Source organism: Ambystoma mexicanum, chromosome 7q (genome assembly GCF_040938575.1).
Source record: "Ambystoma mexicanum isolate Mex_15411 chromosome 7q, UKY_AmexF1_1, whole genome shotgun sequence".
Taxonomy (NCBI): Eukaryota; Metazoa; Chordata; class Amphibia; order Caudata; family Ambystomatidae; genus Ambystoma; species Ambystoma mexicanum.
In genome coordinates, this window is record NC_090941.1 from 327,255,186 (window position 1) to 327,280,673 (window position 25,488).

The 25,488-nt window shown below is 45.9% G+C and overlaps 1 protein-coding gene across 1 annotated transcript in view; it reads right to left on the reverse strand.

Moving 5' to 3' along the window:
- The window catches only part of PIBF1 (progesterone immunomodulatory binding factor 1), a 1,771,771-nt gene that overhangs the window by 1,318,554 nt on the left and 427,729 nt on the right, over window positions 1–25,488 (reverse strand). The window contains exon 7 of the mRNA XM_069639889.1: window positions 17,194–17,302. Within this exon, the coding sequence (XP_069495990.1) occupies window positions 17,194–17,302 (109 nt within the window). The remainder of the gene's footprint in view (window positions 1–17,193; window positions 17,303–25,488) is intronic.

Sequence of the window (25,488 nt, forward strand, 5' to 3'; positions counted from 1 at the left end):
CTTGGGTACAAGTAACATCTGGTGACATTAACAATATTAGTACAAAATTGCTAATCAAATGGATCACTTCGCTAATCAAAAACATTTTAATTGGCAAACTCTGCTAATCAATTTTTGAAAACTAATTTATGCCTTGGCCTAAGTATGTTCCACAGACCGTGCATGAAAATCACAGTGAAACTCCACTTAGAATATCACAAAAAGATGTGGCGTGGCGTAACTGGAGGCTGATGGCAGTGTGATCCGTTAGCTCTGCAGCGTTAAATGCCTCACCCCGTCTTGCAGCCACGAGATAGTGGGCTGAACTCTTGAGGATCCAGATCCATGGGACTCGTGAGCGGGGAAGTTGGAAAGCACCCTGGAATCTGTGCGAACCCGGAGCCCAGGCCGGGTGCCCCGTGGAGTTGGAAAATGGCGGCCTCTCGAAGGTGATACAGTAGCGGGCTCGACCCGAGGGGCACCCACACCAGTGCTAGACTGTGACTGGGCTCGACTAGACGACGAGCGGGAGTCGGAGCACCACTGAAGAGACCTGCTAACCTGGAGCTGGGTTGCCCATCAGTGAGCTCCCGGGGCAGCAGTACACAAATTTTGCAGCGCAGCAGGGTGCTTCATCCAAGATAGAGAGGCCGTACAGCGAACACGGCCAGATTAGCCTGCGCCCCCTTCCCCCTGGTGGGCAACAGAGCAAGGCACGGTGCATGGCCTCCCCAGATAGTGGGAGCCCAGCTGGGCAACGGGCTCAGCGCCGGTGGCTGCGTGCCCGTTCCTTCAGTCGGCAGACTCTGGATGTGCTGGGACCAAGAAGCAGAGTGTGAGCCTCCCGTCTGGGTCGTGTGCAGAGGCTCTCCTGGGCAGCCCACACTCCGGGGAGGAATGCACACAAGCAATGAAAGTGAAGGCTTAGGCTCTATAGTTTCGCCAGGGACAGCAGGGGGGATCTCTCACTGGGGCCTTTGCTGTAATCACCGTATTACCCACGCTTTGAGGAACTGACCGAGGCAGCATTGTTATGCCTTGCGGGAGCTGCTAGCAACTTGAAGAGGCTGGAGTGGTGAGAGCAGGTTCTGCAAGGAAAGCGAGCGATTGGCCGGATATATCTTATCCCTCATTGGAGCAGGCAGGCGGTGCCTTCGTATTGGGTTACAAGGATGGTATTGATAGCATATCCTTGCACTTGGAGGTATTACATTCTGGTGCAATTTACCCTTGACTCGCTGAGGTGGTATCTAGACCTTTCCTCTACTGGAGCAACAGTAGCTGTAAGGCTCGAGGAGGGGTGGCTTGCTGTGCAGTGAGAGGGACCAGCTGGAGCTACACCAACCTGCTTCTGGAGACGCCCCTGGTAACTCCAGGGGGAACATCAGAGGTACCTACCTTATAGCTTTGGCTGATTGGGGTGCCTTGATCTGCTCCTCCACCACCATCACTCATTTATGCGCTGGATGAAGTCTGGCAAAGCCAAAGAAAAACACTTCCAATAAGGAAATGTCCCAGCAACCTAGATCGGTCCCTGAGGCAGCACCCGTCGTGTATGAAGACGCGCAACCTGCCACTAAAGGAGATAGCCTATAAAGATGCAAGTTCAACATGGTATAAAGGAACTCACTTATCAGCTGCGAGAGTAGCACTGTAAAAGGGAAGGGGGCTCTTTCTGATGTATGTGAAATAGAACACATAATACAACTAATCACTAAATACAAGGGCAGAGGTAAGTATAATCAAACTTAGTAGTCGGATGAAACACTGTAAATAGACCTTTAAGGCTTGCTTTTGCAGAAAACTAGTGTTAGCTTTTTGTGTGCGGAAAAAGCCATTGTGGCTGGTGATTTAGTGCCAAGTCTGCGATCCCAGGCCAGTGCTGAAGTAAGTATGCAATGGTTGTTATTTTTCGAGGTCACAGATTAGAGCTCTCAGGTGCCACCAACGAATAATGAATGCATAATCATTTTATAATTCAAAATCATTTATGAAATACGATTTTGTAATGAGCTGAAAAAAGCACAGAGGTTTCAAATTTCCCCATAGTACATTTTTCCTGTGAAAAGGGTTAGTGTCCCGATATGCAACATTTGTGTAGCAGTATGTCCATGGTTCAAGGCTCTGGCGATGACGTGGTGGAAAGCTCTTCTCATGAGAACCAGGATGAGGTGACCAGGGCAGTTGATTAAAGTTCTGCTGGTCGTCTCAAATGTTTCGATGAATTAACTTTGTGCTGTGGGAATTGGTGGTGGATTGTGAGGTCACATGTCGTAATTGAAGGCAGTGTGGGAAGGTTTGTGGACCCAATTGTTGAAAGCAATATGCTTTTCTATAAGGGTCCAAAACGTGAAATCCAATCAGCTTTGTGTGGGAGATTTTTTTATGTCACACGATCACGAATACGGTTTAAGGTACTTACCTGTAACTATTGTTATCCAGCGTGGGTCTGGCATGGATTCACATGCTCATGAATATTTCCATCAGGCTGGGAATCCTCAGTAAAAGAAACAGTTTCACTTTCACTCAAAAACTGTATTTCTCCTCTAAACCAATCCATGTCCTTTAGGTCATACTGCCCCCATCCAATGACAGTCCTCTCCCTAAGCCCCTCCTCTGGCATCCATCTTCAGATTTGGTAAGCAAGTAAAGTGGCAGTATGAACAAAAAGAGCCGCAGAGGGGCCAGAGAAGGTTTGCATGTGAATCCATGCCAGACCCATGCTTGAGAAAAATATTTACAAGTAACTAACTTAAACCTTCTCCAGCATGGGGTCGGGCATGGATTCACATGCTCATGAATAACAAATTCATAGCAGCAAAACATTACACAAACACAGGAGGTGGCAGGGCTAAACAGAAGCAATAGGCCTTACCTCTGGAACAGACTCAGCTAAAGGCAACAGGGTGCATAGCACTGCTTGGCCGACTCTGTATGCCTCCCTGGAATCCCTGTTGACGCAGAAGAACTTGGTGAAGGTGTGCGTGGACCTCCACGTAGCAGCCCTGCAGATGTCCACCAAGGGCACACCAAACAGGAACGCCGTCATCGCATCAATTGCTCTGGTGGAGTGGGCTCGCAGCCGGCCGGGCAGCAGCCGGTTCGCAAACTGATGACAGTGCATTATGCAGCCGGAGAGACACCTTGAAATGGAAGCCTTGGACAAGGCCTTCCCATGGTTCACAGGACCAAAGTTCAAACAGTTGTGAAGTCTTCTGCAAACTCTTTGTGCGTGTCGCGCAGAACTTTAGCAAGACCCTTTCCGTCGGCGACTAAGATTTCGGATAGAAAACATGCAATACCAAAGGCTCCTTGAGGTGGAATTCCGACGGAACCTTCCGCATGAAAGAGGGGTGCATACGCAGCACCACCCTCAATTCGTGGAAAGCCAGGTACTGTTGCTTGCAGGATAGGGCCCGGATCTCACCTATACGTCTGGCAAAGGCGATGGCCACAAGGAAAGCCATCTTCCACGAGAGAAACATGAGTGGGGCCTGATGCATAGGCTTGAAGCCCCCCCCCCATGAGCCTTGTCAGAACCACACTGAGTTCCCACGCCGGGGCAGGAGCCTTCACCGATGGGAAAGATCAGAAAGGTCCTTTGAGAAACTCCTTGACGAGTCGTTGGGACCAAAGCGAACATCTTCCTGGGGACTTGGTGTAGCGGGAGATAGCCACCAGATCTATCTTGATGGGGACGTGCGCCAGTCTAGCCTTTGCCAGGGATATCACGTATGGAAGGATCTGTGGCCCATGACCATCAGAGGAGTAATCTTCTGCGACTGGCACCACGTAGCAAAAGGCTTCCACTTATGGCCGTAGCACTCAAGGTCAATGACGCCCTGGCATTGGCAAGGACCTCCCTGCAGTCCGCTGGCAACTCATACCCTCCAAACTCCAAGGCTGCAGGAGCCAAGCCCTCAGGTTCAGCGATTCTGGGTTGTGATGAAGGAATGTGCCTCCCTCACTGGTGGGAAGATCCGGAACAGGCGGCCCACCTGATCCTGATGAAGCTCCCACTTATGGCAGGAGCACGATTCCCTGCTGAGGGAATGTGCGCTGGTGTTCTTGACTCCCGCTAGGTGAAGAGGGATGCAAAACATCCCCTGTCTGAGGGCCCAGTGCACAAGTCCTGCGATTCCTTGGAGATCACCAGGGATCAAGTGCCCCCCCGCTTCCTGGTGTAGAACATGGTGGTGGTGTCCGTGAAGATCCTCACCACCTTGCCTTTCAGAGACGGTAGGTACGACTCGCGGGCTCAGAACACTGCCCGTAGCTCCAGGATGTTTATATGCAGATCCTTCTCCTCCGGTAACAACAAGCCTCTGGCGTGCAGATGTCCAGTGTGCACCCCCAACCTTCCAGGGAGGCGTGGGTTTGGAAATCCTGTCCTTGGGCAATGTTGGAGCGGACGCCCCACCACGCTATAGCCCGTCGGAACTCTGTTGAGAGAAAACTTTTCCTTGAAGCTTCCGGACACCTGTACGATATGATATAGCATTTATAACGTGGTTGTATACTAGTGTTTCTAGGCGCCAGCGAGTGTATCCAACGAGCGCCCAGGAATTCTTCTAGGGGTCGCATCTGCAACCTGCAGAGATGGGCGAGGTAGATGCAGGACGACAACATGCCCAGTAACTACTTGATGGCCTGCATCGTGGCCGTCTTCGTCAACGACAGCTGTTGCACCTTTCCCTGAATGGCTTCCATCCTCTCCAAGAGGTGACACCAGGCAAGACACCGTATTGAGTGTCGCCTAGGAACAGCATGTTCTGGGATGGCTTTAAGCAGGACTTTGAATAGTTGAAAGAGAATCCCAGATCCGTCAATAGCTGGGTGGTCGTCTCCTTGTGTCCATCGGCAAGCTCCCGCGAGCGGGCGTCTTATCAGCCAGTCGTCCAGGTACGGGTATACGGGTATGCCCTGTAGACGCAGATGGGCCGCCACTAGTGCCAGGCATTTTGAGAACACTCTGGGGGCCGACTTCAGGCCGAAAGGTAGGGCTTTGACCTGGTATTGCTGGCCCTGCACCACGAAATGAAGCAAATTCTTTGAATGGGGATGTGGAAATAGGCGTCCTCCAGGTCCAACAACGTCAAGAAGTCTCCTTCATCCAGTTGGCTGAGCACATGTTGCAACGTGACCATCCTGAACTTTTTGGACTTTAGATGTGTTGAGACATTGTAGGTCATGGATGGGCCTCCAGCCCCTTGTTTGACAAAAAAGTATCTGGAATAGACTCTGGAACCCTGGAGCCATTGGGGAACCAGCTCTATCGCCCCTTTTCGCAGCATGGCTCATATCGCTTCCAGAAGCTGAGGGATGTGCTGCTCCTGACGGGGAAGGGACTAATCGACAGCCTTCCCAAACATATTTTTCCCATCAAAGGGCATTTCCAGCACCTTCGCTTGGACCTCCTAATGGAAATGAGTTGCTTTCATCCAACCCTGTCACCGAAGGCAGACACTGTTCCCCATTTCCCGGAACCCTGTAACAGCGACGTCCAATGCCACTGTGATGGCATGATCCTACGCCACTTCCCCTTCCTAGAAGAGAGCGAGGGCTTCCATCTCGTCATCGGGGAAGAGCTCCATGATCGGTCCTAGCTTGTACCACAATTCCCTGTCATACCTGGCCAGGATCGCCAGTGCGTTGGCCGCCTTGATAGTGGATACTGCGGTGTAAATCACCTTCTTTCCCATGGCGTCCATCCTTTTCTCCTTGCTGTCCAGTGGGACCGAAGACTGGTTAGCCGACCGTTTCCTTACGGCCGCGACACCACCAAGTCCACGATGGTTGCGACATCAGGCACTTGGGTGCAAACCTGGCACCCTTTATTTCTTTTCCAGCCTATCCTGCTTGGCTGGAGCTGTGCAAACGTTCATGAGGGCCAGCACCTCCTCCCAAACAACGTCCAGATAAGGCACCATCATAATAGTCTCCCTCTTGGCCTTACGCCTTTGATACAGGAAGCCCTTCTTGGTTTCCTCGGGCACCAGCTGGAATACCTCGGAGGCCCTGCCGATCATGGCATGGAAAGACCTCACATCATCCGCTGGGAACACACTACCTGGAGCATCGAAATGGGGCGATTCACTGTCCGTTAAGACAATGTCTTCGTCATCATCCATCATCGTGGCCATATCCGTTCCCGTACCCGTGTCAGAGTCTGCTGGGGGAGAAGGGGACCAACGTGATGGAGGAGGTTGATATGGGGGCGTCAGATGGTGCTTCCTCTTCTTCGCTGGAGACTGATCAGGGAGCATGGGGACCACCGGTACTGGCTCCAAGCATCCTCATCTGGATCTCACACCAAAGTGTGTAAAGTCAACAGAATATCCAAGGAAATGTCCCTCGGGCGAGAAGGCAGAACAGGAAAACTAGGCCCTGCATCGTCGTTGCCGTCATCCAACTCCTCTTCAACGTCCTTGTGGACTGTATGTAATAACGCTTGATCTTTGTCATCCGTGGACGAGACCTCCATGGTTTGGGCAAAGGCCTGTGATAGCTGTTTAGGTGCCTCATCGCCCCAACCCCTTTTTTCTCTACTGAGGGTCTTGAACCAAACCTGGGCCAGTTTCACCCCTTCTGATATGATCTGATATAGGATATATGATATGGCATTTGTAACGCGCCTATACACAAGTGTTTCAAGGCATGACGAGGCGGGGGGGGGGGGGACAAGGGGAGACAGACAACGATCCTACTAGGCCAGGTGTCATTCAGATCGCGCAAGTGCAAGGGTAAAGGGGAAGGGAAAAGTGCAGGGGGGGGGGAAGGTAGAGGGAAAAGTGCAGTACAGGGTTATAGCATACTAGATAAATAACAAGGGCCAGCTGGTGGCAAGTGCGAGGTAAGTGGAGACAAGTGCTGGGAAGGGGGGCTGTAGGGATACAGACACAGTCCCGCAGTGCAGGGGTTGCCAGGGAGGCAGTTCAGGGGAGAGTGGCTGGGCCAAGGACCGAGAACGGCGAGTGGCCCAGTTGCAGATTCAGTGCAGTTTTAGTAAATTTAGCAGGGGAGAGGGGGAGAGAAAGTGGAGGCAAAGAGGAAGGTTTTGAGGTTTCTGGTGCACCTACAGACTTTGCCAAAGTCACTGCGGCGGTGCTGCGACTTGAGGGCAGAGACAGTGAGCCATGGGAGCTACCCTCATAGAATCAGTGCCCGTAGCTGCCGCGGTAGTAGTTAGCAACAACCACAAATCCAGGCAAGGGGTACATGTGTGGCAAGACCCGCAAAATGATAAGTCATAAGACGGACAGACATAATAAACCAACATTAATGTGCATAACGTAAATTGTAAACAATTCATCAGATTGCATGTTTTTTTTAAAAAGGATATAATGTAGTGCATCCACAATTGCCAGAGTCATAGTAGGATATGTAAATTTAAGAATGTTGTTAAAAAAGCTGAAGCATCAGTCATGAGTCTGCAGAGAACCGAACTGCTCACCCCTAAAACCAAAGTGAATGTACCTTACAGAAAGAAACTTCAATTTATTACGAGGTTTAATGCAGATAGTTCAGATGTGTACAACATTGTTAAAAAACACTGGCATCTACTTAACCTTGACCATGATATCACACCCTGGCTAGACCCTCAACCTAGCTTCATTTTCAGCAAAGCAAGAAATTAAAAAAAATATTTTGTCACCGTCCTTCATGGCTAATGAACAATCAATAAAGACCTGGCTAAGCCAAGCTAGTAGTCATGGTTTCCACAGATGTGGAAGCTGTTGTGTGTGATTATGCACTAGTAACTAGCACAATAGATTTTGACAAATTGGGTTCACACCGAATCACCTCCTTCATTAACTGCAACTGTAAATTCTGTGTTTATTGCGTTTTGTGCGTGTGCGGCAAGCGCTATATTGGCAGTACTATCAGACCATTAAAGATAAGAATACGGGAACATTTGTCCACTATCTCTAATCAGGACTCCAAATACCCATTGACAACAGATTGGCAAAAGGAACATCAACTTGATGACAAGTCCAACATCAGATTTGCGGGCATGGAAAAAGTTACGTTGCCTCAACGAGGTGGTAATTTAGTCCTGAAATTGATACAACTGGAAGCCAGACTTATTTGCCAGTATTGCACGGTTGCACATGGTCTTAACACCGACCATGAACTATCTGTGTTCCTCTAATAGATGTAAATCACACACATTACCTCAAGGAACTAATCAATTACATTTGGCAATGCAAGTGTCTCTTGCATGTAAGGTTGTCTCTCCCGCACTATGTATACGTTACCATAATCCTTTACATATAAGGATCTCTTTTTGTCAAATCGTTATTCATATATGCGATTCACCAGAGACTATGTTTTAATGGACACAAGTGAACAAGGTTACTACCTAGGTAAATCATAGTTTGTATGTTGGGCTCCTATATGCATACTTGTGAATACAGCCCCATGCAGAGGGCCAGACTTGGTCCCCCCTTCCCTATTTCCCCCCTCTTTTCAGGACCACAGATGCAGGACTCTGCCATCACGTACAATTTAATCCAGTACTAATTAACTGCTTGACAGCCGCTAATGGCCCCTATTAAATTGCTCCTTTTATTTTATCAATTATACCTCCATTCTGACTAATCATCAGTGAATTTCCTTAATTTGAATTAAGATTGAAAATTAAAATCACATATATTATAGATCGTACTAACTATATATTTATCAGTTAATTTTTACTTTTTTCAATCACTGATCGTTGGTGAACTGCAAGTGCAGGGCTACGAGCGCGGTATGCGCGAGTAAATACAATTTTAACATGGCGGCTCTCAAGAGCCAGTTACACAAACGCCGCGTACGCTCTAGCTTCGGCACAAACTCTGCAGTGTTTATTTACAGCGGCTTTGAACCGCAGAGCCTCGGCTCCAGTTCACACTGGCGGAGACGCCGGTGAGTGCGGGTCTTTCGCGTAAGCCCCTAGACCTCATAATCAGTCTGAGGGGCTACGCATGTGACCAATTATTCTTCATTTATGCAGTATCACTTTGTAATTAGTCTTTTCTCTTTTCTCTCTGCCCCCTCCACTTTTCTCTGTGCAATTCGCCTACTTTTACCTGTTATGCAGGCATCTCTATGTAATGGAAGAGGTATATATTTAGGTATGCCTTTTTAGTTATTACTTTGCACGTTTTTTCTAGTGCTTAATCTGATGTAATTACTAAATAGCTACCCTGAGTGGGTTTGTCAGTCTTTCTCCCACAGTGGAGCTCACAATATTTATGATCTGGAATATGAACTAATACATTGGTAAGCATTAATACTCCCAGTACGTTCTCTTTAAAATAGAATTTCCTTCTTTTTTTTTCTCATATGGACTATATTTAATAACATTTCGATTTCCAAATGAATTTCTCAGTCAGGCTGACCCACCTCACAAGAAATACAAGGTAATCTATTACTCAACTATGGTTGTTTTGGTATGTCCATTGAGTTGGAGACATTACCTTTAATGCTACTGTTAAATATCTCCTTGGCCTAATAATTGATGCCAATGCGGCTTTTTTCGTTGTTTCTCTCTTAAATTTACATATCCTACTACGACTCTGGCAATTGTGGATGCACTACATTATATGCTTTTTAAAAAACATGCAATCTGATGAATTGTTTACAATTTACTTTATGCACATTAATGTTGGTTGATTATGTCTGTCCGTTTTATGAGTTATCATTTTGCGGGTCTTGCCACACATGTACCCCTTGCCTGGATTTGCGGTTGTTGCTAAACCAATGCTAACCCATTGTGCTCAATTTTGTTGATCCATGTTTGATTTGATGATCTGAATCTTTGTATAACGATGTACAGAATTACCAGCCTCTGATGACGAGCCTCTTAGCTCGAAACACGTGTCAGGCTGTTCAAGAATTCTCCAATTAAAACTCATGCTAACTGTAGTTCGAATTGTGTTTTTGTGCGCAGATACCAGGCAAACCACCCCTTGGTCGTGTTAAGCCATGCCGCCAGCCTACTATGCCTGTCCGTCGTTTTCTTGGATGAAACCGAGGCATTTCTCACACTCTAACATCCTTGTGGTTTGGGTGCAGGCAGTAGACGCATTGCAGTTGCTTGTCTTCCAAACACATTCTGTAGCCCGCATTTGGTGCAGGGCCTGAAGTGGGACCTTCCCTCCTTCTCCGTCATGGCCGGAGGGCGTGAACCAGGCCCAAGATAACCTTGTAGAATCTTTGATTGATCTTCCTTCAGGAGGGGCGCGAAATTTCACTGACAACGGGTCCTCGCTGTCTGAGATGAAGAAAAGAGCACACTCACTCCTTTGAAACAAAAATTTAACTTTTTCCATCGAAAAACACGAAAATAACGTACAAATAGCTCAGTGAGCAAACTCAGGGCCTCCCAACACCGAAGCGTGCAGTAAAAATCTGAAGATGGTTGCAGAGGAGGGGTGTAGGGAGGAGGCTGGCATTGGATGGGGGCAGTATGACCCATAGGACAGTGATTGGTTTAGAGGAGAAATACAGTTTCTAAGTGAAAGTGAAACAGTTTTTTCTTTTACTGAGGATTCCCAGCCTGACGTGGAATATTCAGGAGCATGTGAATCCATGCCAGACCCCATACTGGAGAATAACTACTTGCATTGTATAAAAGTTATAGATTTAGGGGCGTTTCTTTGACCGGGCCTTTTCACGCAGTTCTGTTCCGTGATCTGTTTGTATTTGCTATCCCAGCTGCGTCTGGGGCCCTGAATAAAACTTACTTCTTGCACCAACGTACACTCCTTTTTGACTACTTTTATAATATTTGGTGAGTTTTTCGAGGCGACCCCCGATACAGATTCCTCCGCTCACAACGTGCAGCAGAACTGAGCCAGGCTGGGGTAGCTGGAATCAGCCTTCTGTTACCAGGCAAACACCCAAGACTAGCTAGAACAGAGGGTGGCGGCGTTCGAGGCCTACAGGCAGTCTCCGGAAGAGACAAGAGGATGTCGAAAACCGGTCCCGCAGATATAACATCGGTATAAGAGGGGTACCAACGGAAGTTGAGGACCAAGACCTGGAGGGATATTTCCGGGGGTTGTTTCAAGATATACTTGGTGATGCAGATGTAGATCTTATGCTTGACCGCACGCACAGGGTATACTCCAGCTTTCAAACAAGCCGGAATCTCCTTTGGGATGTCTTAACGAGAGTCCACTTCTTTAAAACTGAAGATCTAATTTTCCAGTGGTCCACGGAGCAACGCAAGTAGGATTATAGGGCATCCTCCCTTCAATTGTTCCAGGATCTCTCCCAAGGGACGATTCAAAGGCACAGACTCATGAGGCCATTTACCAACTGGTTAGGGGAGAAGTGAGTTTGATACAGGTGGGGGTATCCATTCTGAATCATATTCCAACTGGTTGGGGTCTAACACTAATTTGCAACCCTCCGTGCAGCTGTGGAAACTCAAGATACCAGAGGCGGACATATATTTGCCCGAAGCAAGATCTCAGGAGCCCCCCACCTACCACTTGGTACCAAGCGTGCTTGAGGAAAAGTAGGAGGAACCGACATAGGCCCTTGCTGAACAGAAGAGAGAGGAGCAGGGACTCAGCGGCTCCCACATGAGAAGCGCCCTCGCTTGATAGAGTGATGGCCAGATTTAGGAAGCTGACCGGCAGCTGAGAGCGGTTTCACAGCCCAGATTTGTAGAAAATGACAACTGCAGATGTTACAAAGGCTGGCTTAATCAGTTTGGTTTGCGACTTGCAATCATAAGGGCACTAGGAGTACACACCTTCTTTCAGGCGGTTTGAGCTGATGTTTACCTCACACCGGGCTGTTCTACATTTATTTCTAATTTTTTCTTTTTTTATGTTGCCAAGTACAGTGCAGTGCATTGGGAGACTTGCGGGCTGGGTGGGGATTCCTCATAGTGGAGAGGTGAGAGGAGGCTTAACACAGAGTTGTGGGGTAGAATAAGAGGGCCGAATGGCATTTGAATTCGAGATGGTGAAATCAGAGGAGTATTAGCTTGTGGGGATGACTGATGTGAAAGTTAAATCCTTGAATGTTCAGGGGTTGAATTCACCAAGGAAAAGGAAAAGCATTTTGTCCAAGTTGGTGGACCTTAAGGCTGACATAGTACGGCTCCAGGAGACCTACCTACTGCAGCTAGACTGGGCGCGGCTACGGTCCTGCTGGTTCCCCCAGAAATATTTTGCTTCATCGCCCCATAAAAAGGAAAGGGGTTGCAATTTTATTAGCCAGCTCCCTACATTTTGAACAGGCTAGGGTTGTGAAGGACACCCAGGGCAGGTATATTGGGCAGCCTATACGATTAGCGGGTAGGGATCTCAACGTAGTGTCTGTGTAACCAGTGTAACCAGGACCAGTTTTATGCTCAGCTATTCCCGCATGTAACAGTTCCAAAAGGGGGAAGTTTGTGGTAGGAGGGGATTTTAATATTGTATTAGAGGAAAGTATAGACAAATCCAGCTCATTCACCTCGGCTGAAGCAGCCAGAACGATTGTCCTCAAGAAGGCTATGGGTGATATGCACCTGGTAAACATATGGAGGCATCTACGCCCTCAGCAGCAGGACTTCACGCATTTCTCACATGACCACCGCAGCTACTCTAGAATAGATTTCTTTTTGGTATCTCGTCCCTGGCTTTCAGGGATATCCTCAACCACCATAGAGGTAGCATTGGTCTGTGATCACTCCATTACCTTGCAATTTGACGGTTATGGACTGGGAGGCAGGAAGTCCATGGGGTGGAAGATGAATGATTCACTGTTGGCTGATCCGGCAATATGCACCACTATTACTGAACGCATCAACCAATATTTCCAGGAGAATCTCACAGGGAAGGTCTCATTGGCAGGAGTGTGAGAAGCTCTTCCGCCCACACTGAGGGGGAGATAGTCTGGCTTTGGCACGAAGAAGGTTGCTCACACCCCAACGTGCTCTAGCTGAGGAGCGGATACAGGAGAGGGAAACTCAGAAGCGGGATGGTGCTAGAAAGTCCTACATACAGCTGCACGTAGCAAGGGTGAAACAAAAAGCGCTATGGGCAGATATTGCCCATAAACTGCTTATAACAAAACACTTTTACTATAGTGCATCAAATAAGGTGCCCCAAATTCTGGCTTACAAACTCCAAGCCCACAGGTAAAGTACCACAATTGGAGGGCTGGGGGATGGTTGTGGCCTGTTGCATGATGTAGAGCCTTCTAAAATGGATATATTGTCACAGTACATCAAAGAATTATTTGCTGCAGATTCCCTTAGTGGCCCACAGCAGGATGCATTCATTCAGGAGGCCCAGCTCCCTCAGATTCCGAGGACCACAAACGCCTGACAGTCCCATAACAGCAGAGGAGGTTGTTCAGGCAATTCGCTCTCACCCCAGCAACAAGGCCCCAGGTCCGGGCGGGTTCACAGCCCTTTTTTATATAAAGATCTGAGGTGTTCTCGTCTCACATGGTGGCAAGTTTTTAACTCTTTTATTGAAAGAGTCCATTAAACCATCTATGTGGGAGTCGACACGAACGCGCATTAATAAACTAGGTAGAGACCCCACGCTCTGCTCCTCTTTTCGGCCAAAAGCAGTCCTAAACTATAATGCCCGTACATATTTGTGAACGTTCTGGCCATGCGTCTAGCTGCGCATCAAACCTAGTTTGTTCCAGGGCGCCAGGCGTTCGATAACATCCGACGCATGGTGGACATCTCAGCCTGGGCACGAAAACAAACAAGCAATGGCTCTGCTTTTGATTGACGAAGAGTAAGCGTTTGATCGCGTAGATTAGGTGTATTTATCTAAGGTACTGGCTGGGTTGGGTCCACGTTTCCTTAAATTAGTGCTCGCTAACTTGGTTCTCCCTTACACCCGGATTAAGGGGATTGGGATCCTTTTGTACCCGATACATCTGCAAAAAGACACCTGGCCGGGATGCCCACTATCCCTGCTCCTATTCGCCTTAGCTATGGAAACCCTAGCATGCCTGGTGCGCTCTTCTAGAGATATCCCAGGGGTGGATGTAGCGGGCTATCAGCATAAAATGGTGCTTTATTTTTTATATTCAGGATTCCTAGCTCTCGTTGCCCCATATTGTCTCACTACTAGAAAGATTCCACTGGGTCATGGGCTTCAAGATAAATGATACGAAATAGACTATACTTAATATATCTGAGTCACTGACAACGGTTGAGTGATTGAAGTCAGATTTTCCTATCTCCTGGGCCTCTCATTCCCCAAAATATCTGGGTGTCCATTTAACAGCAAAGTATACCAATTTATACGCTGCCAATATATTACCACTCTTTACTGGGGCCAAGCAGGACCTGATGAGGTGGGGTACCTCTGAAATCACCTGGCTTGAAATGATAACCGTGGTCAAGCTGACCCCTGTTGCCGTGGTTATTGTACACCTTCCAAGCCCTGCCGATTTGGAACCCCTAGGGCGGTGTTAAGATTTTGTCACATGTTTTTAGGTTCATCTGGATGAGGTGGCTTCTGAGAGTGGCTAAATACACGCTCATGGCAGCGAAGGGTGTAGGGGGCCAGGGGGTGGTGGGGGGGGGGATAACGGGGCCTGACTTTGAGAGCTATCTTTATGCTGTCCAAACAGCACTCATTCTGGAATGCCAGACAGCTGCGCACAGCCCAAAGCACTGGGTAGATGTAGAACAGAACGCCCTGGGGACCCCCTCACATCGCTGGTGTTGGCTCTCTCCGAGGGTTAGAAGACAGGGGACTTCGAACATCTAGGGCCACAATGGAGTATAGGGATAAATCTGTGCGGCGATATGCCACAACTACCTTTCCCCTCTCCTACGATGGGGGTATGAGGAAATAGTGAATTCTTCCCGGGGATGAGAATGGGCCGGTTCCTTCGGTGGTCTGAGGGTGGCTTACACAGGCTGGGTCAACTGTTTGGAGATGATCACCCTCTCACATTTGACCAATGTAAACAAGCCTTTATAGTTACTGACTCAAATATGGATATATACAGATATGTCACCAGATGACTCTGGCTAATATGATTGCTATGGGGAAGAGAGCTACGACCCACTTTGAGGATCTATTCATATGCATCCCTCGGAGCTAGACTTGCATCCTTGTATAAGTTGTTGAACTCCAGCAGGTTCATGGCCCCCCCATAGATATATGTCCAAGTGGGAGGAGTACTTGGGGTGTCCTATGATGACTTGACCTGGTACAACATTTTGGACAAGCGGGCAAATCATCCCATGGAGTGCAGCTGAAAGAAAATTGCTATAAGTTATGTCGACCCTGGAACTGTTACACAGAATGAACCCTGAGCTCCCCCCGAGGTGCTCGAGGCACGGGACATCCCCATGCTCCTTTTTCCATAAGTGGTGGGTTTGTTCTCAGATACAGGGGTTCTGGAGGGAAGTGGTGGCTCAGATTAAGGAAAACCGTGAGACAGAATTGGAAATGGATCCCTTGGTGTTGCTTTTGAGGAACAAGGATTCACAGGGTCATTACAAACTAGGAACCAAGAGCTCGAGTGTGATCACCCACTTTTTACTAGCGGCACCACTGGTGGCCGCCATGAGTAAAATATAAGGGGCAATGCAGGAGCGAATGGCGCAATTCCTATTCAGCCAGGAACACGCGAATCAGATTGATAAGATGTCATGATGACCCCAATATCCATCAAAAAACGCATAAGTTGACATCCTTTATGCTGATATAAGTTACCAGCCGAGACTTGGGTCATAAATTGGCATCAAAATGTTACACTGCGCTATGCACCTGAAATTGTACTTGCATTGGTTCATATCTGTCGAAAACTTCATTTTCTTTTTGAATTTTCTTTTGGCAAAATGGTTCAATGTTCATTATCTACAGAACTTTACCAAATGTGTCGGCAGGTCCTTTAACAGTGCAATCTCAGAAACGAGAACATGTTCTTTTCTTTTCCCTATGCATGGAAAATCCAATTTAACAGTTTTCGGTACAAGGAGATTTAAATGGCAAAAAAAGAATATCACAAAAATTGGTTAATAAACTCTTCTGAAGCTCAATAAAGTTGATGTGACATTATGAGATTCGACTGGGAAATAATTCCACAATACTGAAGCCTAAAGAATGAATCCTGGTTTAGGTTTTTTCTCCCCATTTAACATGCAGATTTCAATCCATAGTATTATGCTACAAAGCATAATTTGTGCATCTCCCAAGAGCTGTACTTTTGCCACCATACAAGTAGGTTTAGTAGGTTTGGCCACTATATTAAAATGATTTGAGGTTAAAAAAAATAACTCCCCTTGAGCAACTTAGGTTTCTATTTGGGAATTCCCCTGAGAATTAATAATTTAAAAAAACATGGAGAAACAAACAGTGGTGTTTAGAGACCAGACTGAGTGCCACAAATGTGGAGACAGACTTCTGCCATTAAGGTCAAAATAGCTACTAAAAGCTTGGGATACATGTATGCCTGAGAAATGTGCATATCTAGCTCATGACAGTCAACTTCCTTTGAGAAGTGGTGGCCATTTCTAGACAGAGCCTCTTTGGACGTACACTTGCTTGGATCACTGAATTTCTTCCCTGTGCATAAGGACTTAAGGAAAAACTGTAGCTGTGAAGTGGTTCATTAAGGTAGTGGTGTGTTAAGAGGTGCCTAATCAGAATTGTCAGTGGCAGGAGGGTGAAGGTCAAAGAGCCTACATCACGTGCTAAGCATGGCCTGAGACACAAAGGAAGAACTGTTATCCGATACTGGGTCCCCTTTATTGTCTACATCCCCTCTTGTCCTTCAGTGACAGGGTTTCTGTGTGACTTTGAATTTGTCTTTCATAATCAAGTTGCGACATCTAATATTGTAAAGTAAAAAAGGAGTTCATGTTTTCTTCAACGGTGCTGAGCAAACTTACTGAAAATATGATTTTCAATCAAGGACAAAATACAATTACTAAGCAGAATTGAAAACATGTAATGTGGACGTTGTGCTGATGTTTCAATGAGCTCGGTTGTATGGTTTAATTAGTATAAGAAAGTGTTGGTAGCCCTATATCCTTTTTGGAAAGTTAATGCAACAGCTGGCAGTTCTGAACACTCATTTTAGATCAACAAAATATCAGACCATTAAAGTCAATTTGGCACACTTGACATGTCAGTTCTTACAAATATCAAGTTCTTTTAAAAGATCAGATCTGATACTCAAGATCAAGACGTGCCTCTCAAGGTAAGACGAATATAAAAGGCATACAATTTGAAAACTCACCTCTTTTGACAGGTCATTTTTGTCTTTGATTTGGGTTCTGTGTGAAACTTCCAGTACTTCAAATTTTCTTCTAAGCTCTGAAAGTTGGTTATCAAACACATCCCGTTCACTAGAAGAAAAAAAACGATTTTAAAAAGAAAACATTTACAGATAGCTAAATATGGCAAAAAGCTTCGCACTATGACTAGATTATTTACCGGTAATCTTAATTTGTGCAAACCCAGTTCTTGTTTCCCTTCCAAAGTGAAGTTCCATTCCAGACCATTTGGATAGAACAGTTTTTTTCATATATATATATATATATATATATATATATATATATATATATATATATATATATAATGACATAGTGATATACTTAACACACCAACATAGAAGAAAACTCCACTCACAACTTTTAAACAGACACCAAAATACTTCTCAAACTAGCACCAGCCCACAACAGATGAAGTACAATCTCAGACTGCCTGCTGTTCACATACGTCTGTACTAGGCTGTGTCTAAATGATTACTAAAATGCGATTGGAGTCTTTGAAAATGACTCTCCCACCGCACTTCCGTTCATGTTTTCATCTCAGCCCATCACAATTAGCGAAATAAATATGCGTTAGAATTACTTTCTTAGCAACTCAGACAACAATCTTATCTGCAATGTAGATTTCCATCTGCACCAACTATAAAAATATCATCCTCCTAAACAGAAACACAGAATAACGCTGTGTCGGCCCTCCTATTATTCAGACTCAATTACTGAAACAGTCTCTTCCCTGATCTCCCAAAGAAACGTATTGGTCGTATCCAATGAGTACTGAACAAATCATTAAGATTGATCCTCCGTGAGACTGTTACACCAGCACTGAAGATACAGCAATGATTTCCAATCATGGAGATAATTAAGCACAAGGTGCTAGCTGAAAAGGTCTAGTTTATAAAACAAAAAAAAATGAACATCTCTCAGACTGGACTGCATCCACCATTATGCACCATACTCCTTGGTGTTTCTGGTTGATGTGTGGGGCCGTTACTAGAGATACGTTACTGGACAACTTCGATCCCAGTGGCAGAAACCATTGATCCTGGGTGAAAGATCTTGAAGCTTGATGGTGAAAAAGACCTGACGATGTACCAGGATGGGATAATCCAAATGAGGAGAATACATTTGGTTTTCATAACTCCCAAGCCATACTTTACAATGAATAATCTTTATGGCATTCTCTCTTTCCACCGATACCAATTTAATGGAAAACCTGGGTTTGGAAAATAATTTGTATAATCGTGGCTCCGCCTGAAAGTACTTTTATAAAAGATATACATGCTTGAGATCAGAGAAGAATAAGCTAAATGCTGAACTATTTTAGAGGTCTAGAATTTGATTAGGTAATTTACAAGTTGTATTTCGATGTGATATACAAAGTTGAAATACGAGTTCACCAAGCATTGTGCATCTCTGGTATAATTAACACTTTTCAGAGTTGCGAAAAATGCTGTCAAACAGTCGAAACGAGGTGGCCGGGTACCAGCAACTTTACTGAAACTATGGTGAGAATTTCTGGAATATAAATGTAAGAAAATTATAGAGTCAAGAAATGTCAAAAGTGCTACAAAACCGGGTACAGGATGCTGGCCACGCCACAATATCTGCATGGTTGGTGTGCTGGTGGCAAAGGGGTGGAAAACTGACAACTTCCTAGAGGACATTCAGATGCAGGCTGTGGTATCCAAAAATGCAAAACCAGACTCTACCATAGAACTATTGCACATGCACTAGAAATAAAGACCCCAGAGGAAGCATATTTGGGACTCCCAATTGCACACATCTGCTAGTACGGGGGATGGGATTCTATGCTCCATCTCTTCAGGAGGAAAGGTCTGAAAGTACGATTCTAAAAATTTATATTTTCCTTCCTTTTCTGGCTATAAGCAGCTAGTATATAGAAAACGCAAATCCTTTGCAACAGCAAATGCAAAATTTTACATAATGATAAAGTATACTTCTTTGAGGACTAGGCAGAATTATTTCAAACATGTATGAGAAAGAAAAAATGGATAGCGATGGTTATTTCTTCATTAGTCAGAGCCAAGGGTTATAAGATATATCTATAGCAGTAAGGGTTGTAGATTATTTTGATGCAACCACACATAATACACATACATTGCATGAGTGAGCAGTGCTCACAACGCTGGACCTGTAAACCTGCAATTCGGTAACTATGCCATGAGTAAGGCAGTGACAGTGCCCGGTCTTATCACAGGGGCACTAGTCCATTTAAAGATTGCTTACTGGCATGCGATTTTAGTACACTTCACGTAGAGTTGGGGGTAGGTGGCACATAGTCGACATCAAACAATTACAGACTCCATGTATAAAATCTGTGTGCCACCCCATGCTGAATGTTGGTGCAAGTGCAGATGCAGTAATCTATAAGAAATTCAAAAATAATTATTCAACTAAATGCTACGATCATTGGCGTGATTGGGTGTAAAACTGCATGGAACCATGAATCTGTCCGGGTTTCCATGAAAAAAAAAATATTAAAGCTCCATCCTCTGACCAATACTTTTTAACCTTTACATGGAGCCTCTGGGCACTCTCCTCAAAGTTCCCAATATAGCCATCAACCAATATGCAGACAACACTCAGTGTTACATGAGAGTAAATATCATCCAGTCCTGGATGTCTACTGCCTACCTAAAACTAAACCCATTCAAGACTGAATTCATCCTCATCAGTCTGCCCTCTAAAAAAAAAAAACACCTTGTCAAACAATGGCTCAATTATATGCACCTAGAAGGATTTGATCCAGAACTCTCAGACTCAGCGCTTCACCAATGACAGCAATCTATCCTTCCAGAAACAGATAGGCAAGCAGGCCCAAACAGAATCTCTATCCTTCAAAAAATCAAACCCTTCATCCCTCCACAGGACTTCTAGACCATAGTGCAGGTCCTTGTGGTCTCGCACAACGATGGAGAAAAGGCTCTTCCGACAGGGCTCCCAGCTGCTCACTTGGCTCCCCTAAAAGCAGTCCACTACGTCTTATTACGGAAACATGGAAATTGGACCGAATTATCCCCATCCTACGCAATCTACATTGGCTTCCACTCCAAGCCAGGATACTGTTCAAAACTGCATGCATCATCTACAAAGCAGTCACTAGTAGCACATCAGCGTACCTGGCGGCTAAGCTCCACATATCTGGTGGCACATGCTCCTCGCAGAGGAAATTGACCAACCAGCTTGAATCGCAACTAGTCTGCAAAGGGAGGACCCGCGAACAATTCTTCTCTTGTCATGCACCCACCCTCTGTAACTCGATCCCGGTGTCAGCTCAGAATGCCCCCACAATTCTCCAATTTCCCAAATCTCTTAAAACAGCTCTTTCAACAACACCTGGCCAGTGACTATTACAAACGGATGCACAGACCTCCCAGTACTGTGCTGTTAAATTAAAAGATGAAAGCCCAAATGCCAGTTACCAACACTCTGTACAGCGCTCTGCTGCTCTCGAGCTAAGTCTGTGCTTTAAAAAATAAAATACAATTCAAAAATTAAGAAAACCAATCCAAATCTCACAGAGAGGACGCCTTATGTTAAAGTGAATGAGTAAGCAGTCCTTTCTGTGCAAGTCATGGGTCAATCCAAATAGACATCCATAGTACACAGCACTGCAAGGATTTGTGATGTGCAGTTACCTATAACTTATATAATTTCGGGAGAGCAGACTTTATGAGTAATGGTGATAGCAGTCATTTTGGACTAGGTGAAACCATTTCTAAGTATTGTATTGCAATGGAATGTCAGAGGTAGTTCATATATGCCAAACGTGTAGACAACCTGTAGACAACCCAATTTCAGAGATGAAATTACACTGCATCATTTTATTTAATAAGAATCCAAACTATCCAGGTATTTCACACCCTTGACAGATGGCAATTCATCACAGTAGGGGATTTACACAGCCTGCTTTGAACGCCCAAACATTGCTTTTGATTCGTCACATCCGGCATTGCCAGAGTATTAATGCTCCAGAGTATTAATGCTAAACAAACTTTCTTGGCTAGTTACCCAGGGCCGTAAACGATTTCCAACAGAGCATGTAACCACCAGCAATGTTGATGACAGTGCCAAAAAGTAGGACTGTGCCACTCCAAAATCGAATAGATCTACATGAGTCAAGGGTGTGACCTGCTAGATAACCATTTGCGCTTGATGCAAATATTTTAGCCTTATAGACGGAAGGAAGGGTCATTATCAGAACCCATCAAGGTTCATCCAGAACCATCAAGGACCACATTGACATCCTTGCTCCAGCCTTGGCCAATTTCTGCAATCACTATTGCCACTGGAACCTTCCCCTCCCACTGAAGCACTTTCTTGTGCACCCCCTCCTAAAGAAGCCCTCTGCCGATCCTTACCCTCTGGCTAACTATCGCCCGATCTCCATCACTCCTTTCCTGGACAAACTCTTGGAAAAGCTGGCCATCTCCCAGCTTTACCTTCACACTGAATCTGCTGGTTGTCTCCATGACCATCAGTCTGGCTTCAGAGCGTCCAGAAGCATGGCAACTGCTCTCCTGAACATTCGTGAAGACATGCTCTCGAACCTTGATTCTAACCTTCCTTCTGTCCTCATTCTCTTCGATCGTTCTTCTGCTTTAGATGCAGTCACCATGCCATCCTGCTCAATCGCCTCAGTGATAACCTGGGTATTACTGATCAGGCCCTGGCCTGTCTCCCTCCCCCTGACCCCTTTCCTCTTCATCCCTCCCCCTCCCTCTGGTGTTCCCCAGGGGTCCAAACTTTCTCCCTGGCTGGTCAACCAATACTTGGCACCTCTTGCCCAGCGCATCGCTGCTCTCTGCTCCAACATTCAGTTTTATATGGATGACACCAAGCTCTCTTTCAGGATCCCCCTCGGCCGCCTCTACTCCTCTCATTCCAGACTGTCTGTCCGCAATTCAGGAGTGGTGTGCCGCCAATGATCTCTGCCTTAATGCCAGTAAGACTGAGATACTCATCATAGGAACATCAGCTCCCTCCTTTCCTCTCTCTGGCCACACACTCTGGGCACTCTTCCCGCTCCTAGCGGTGAGGTTAAGAACCTTGGGGTCATCTTTGACTCCACCCTTTCCTTCTCTCCTCACATCTCTGACGTCTCTACGTAGTTAAACTATCAGCTACACCTCCTCAGAGGTATTCTTCCCTTCCTCGCTTTCCCCCAGAATCTCACTGTCTCCAGAGCTCTGGTCCTCTGTAGGCTGGACTAAGGCAACAGTGTCTTTCTAAATCTCCCTGCCTCTACTCTACATCCTCCTCAACCTATCCAGAATAGGACTGCAAGACTTGTCCTTGGCCTCAAGCCCAGGGATCGCATCTCTCCAGCTCTGAAATCTCTTCATTTGCTCACATTGGCAGCAAGGATCAAGTTCAAAAGCCTCTGCATTGTCGACAAGGCTTTCTGGGGCCTGGGACTGCACTACCTCCAACTCTCTTCCTTAACATCTCCCTTCTCGAGCTCTCCGCTCATCCACCTCCAACTCTCTGGGGGGTCAGTCACTTTTCTAAGCAGAGAGTTGGGGGCAGATTTTCTTCGACTGGGGCCTCCCTGTGGTACAGCCTCCCTGACTCTCTCAAACTTGTGCAGAACCACCTCTGGTTCCGGAAGTAATGCAAGACCTTCCTCTTCGCTTCTGCTTTCTCTTCCTCTCCCATGCTGATGACAGTTTGCTCCACGCACTGGTCATCTGGCTACCCTCTGAACTTGGGCCCTGCCTGTCCAGTTGCACCTCGCACTGCCTCTTGGCTCCTTCCAGCACTTGTGGTCTATATCTGTAACCCTACAGTCCCTTCTCTCTGCACTTAAGAGCCACCGGTTGGCTGCACTTTTGACTACCCACACTTCTCCAGCGCCCCCCCCCATCCCCTTGGAACTTCTCTCCTTCCCCTTCCATTCACTTGCGATCTGAATGACAAGGCCTAGTAAGGTCGTTATGTCCTCTCTGTTTCCCCCTCCTTGTCTTGTCGCTCCTATCAACACTTGTGTACAGGCTCATTATATATGCCATATCAAATGAGCTACTAAGGAGGTAAAGGAGCTTTTGATTAGTATTAATATATATCACTGGAGTAGGAGTAATAACCCATAAATGCCTCCATATTGGCTTAAAGTTACTTTAATTGAGGCTTGATAACCTTAGTGTTATATTAGTAGTGTATTGTAAGCACCTGTAAATGTATGTTACAAACGTAAAGCAATAGTTTAAAGAACAATATTTCAGTTTTGTTATTACCAAGTGTAAGTTGAAAGTATAATGGATTAAGGTTTAGCCAGTTAGAATATTGCTGCAGTTCTTAAGCAGCCCTAGTTCAGATCGCCACAATGTTGTTTATTAAAGAAGACCAAACTACAGCCCAAAAGATTATCAACATTGCCCATCAAAATGTGAATCCCCACCCAGCTTTGCTAACAAACAACTTTCTGAAAAAGTTAATAATAATAAATAATAATAATTTGGCACTTATATAGCGCTACGAACCCTCGGGTATCTGAGCGCTGCTTATTATTACCCACGGTGTGTGGTGCTCATTTATCGACCTCGGAAGGATGAAAGGCTGAGTTTGGCCCCGCCGGGATTCGAACCTGCGTTAGCAGGCTCTGCACGGATGTCAAAGCGAGCGCTCTACTCGCTGTGCCACTTGAGCAGTTGAATGAGTTAATCATTCAATGCAATTCAGAAACCACAGAAAACTACAACATTCTAAACAGGCACTGGCAAATGTAGCATCTTGATGTGGATCTTACAGAACATATAAATGATAAACATCAAATGATCCTTACCAAAGCACTAACAATTTGTCATACTATATGCCTGTATCACGTAGCCACTGTGACTAAGTCTCATCTCTGAGGCAAGGGGATGAGGCGAGTGGGAACCTGGTGGCCAGGGGAGGCCACGCGCTCCATGATGCCAACACCAGGGATGGTACACAAACGATCGTCCAGGGCCTCAGCCCCACCATGAAATCTTGTTAGGTCACCTGCATAATCCCAACCAAAAATCTGACCTGTATTTGGATAATAACAGACTTCATTCGCGAGCACGGATTGAGATTCCGCTTGCAAGCAGTTGCAGAGAGGAAAGGCATGTGCCCGGGAAGGGTCCGCAGAGCAGACAAATCATGATATCTCTTCGGCGCACCAGACCCAGGGCAAGGAAGCAGACATTGCGAGCACCCACAAGGAGCCCTCAAGTTAAGGTTGGATACAGCTGAATGCAGAGAACCATGGCAGAATGAGGTAGCCACCATCACAAGATTGGCTGATACTGCGTCCACCAATTAGTAATCCCAAAATTAGAGTTTTTATTATTTATAACGCGCCAAAGCTAGTCCGCAGGCATCCGGGTGCTAACACCAACAGACCAACAATAAACAAGTGTAACAAAACATAACAAAACATTAAGAGAAACAGCAGAGGAAAGAAAGGAAGTCATGAAAAGCCAGCGCATACTGAAAAGTGTGGTCAGTATGCTGCAGGCAAGAAATTGAATATGCAAAACGGACTAACCATTCCAAATCATATCAAGGGCACTACACACTTAGATAGGCCATGGGTTAAACATTCAAAAATGCTAAGCAAATGTAGGACGTTGCTGCTGCCACGCCCCAACAACACACAATCTCTATTTTCCTGGGTGCACAATCTAATTAAATTTCCTAATAATCCCAGGCCCAGTTTTTTGGCAAAGCCATGCGATCACTTCGTTTCTTTATGCGGTTCCATGTAATAATGTCACCACAAAAATCTCGGCATGCAAAAATATCGCCGAAAAATTGCCGTTTTTTGTGGCAACATTATTGCATGGAACATGCGGGGGACACCCCCGCAACCCACAATCTTTTTTTTTCTTTTTTTCATTTTTTTTTGCCCCTGTCCCCATATATATGGTCATCCATATAATATCGCTGCAACCTTTTCCCGGCGATATTATTTATGGCGACCATATATACGGGGATAATATTACCTGATACCCTTTATGCGTCCTTGGGCTCGTTCCCTGCTGGATTCTCCGCATTAGTGATTAAGACATTTGTTTTGTCCATAACCAATTCTCTGACGGTCTTCTCCTCGATCGTGGGCATATGAGTTTTGCCTACGCGCAGGTCCATGGTACAGCTTGACTTTCTTCTAGAAATGTCTGTACGGCACCGACATAGGGATGATGAATAAGCTCTAAAGCTACTACAGGAGGAATAGATAAGGAAACCTGGGATACACATGTAATCTGTGTTTT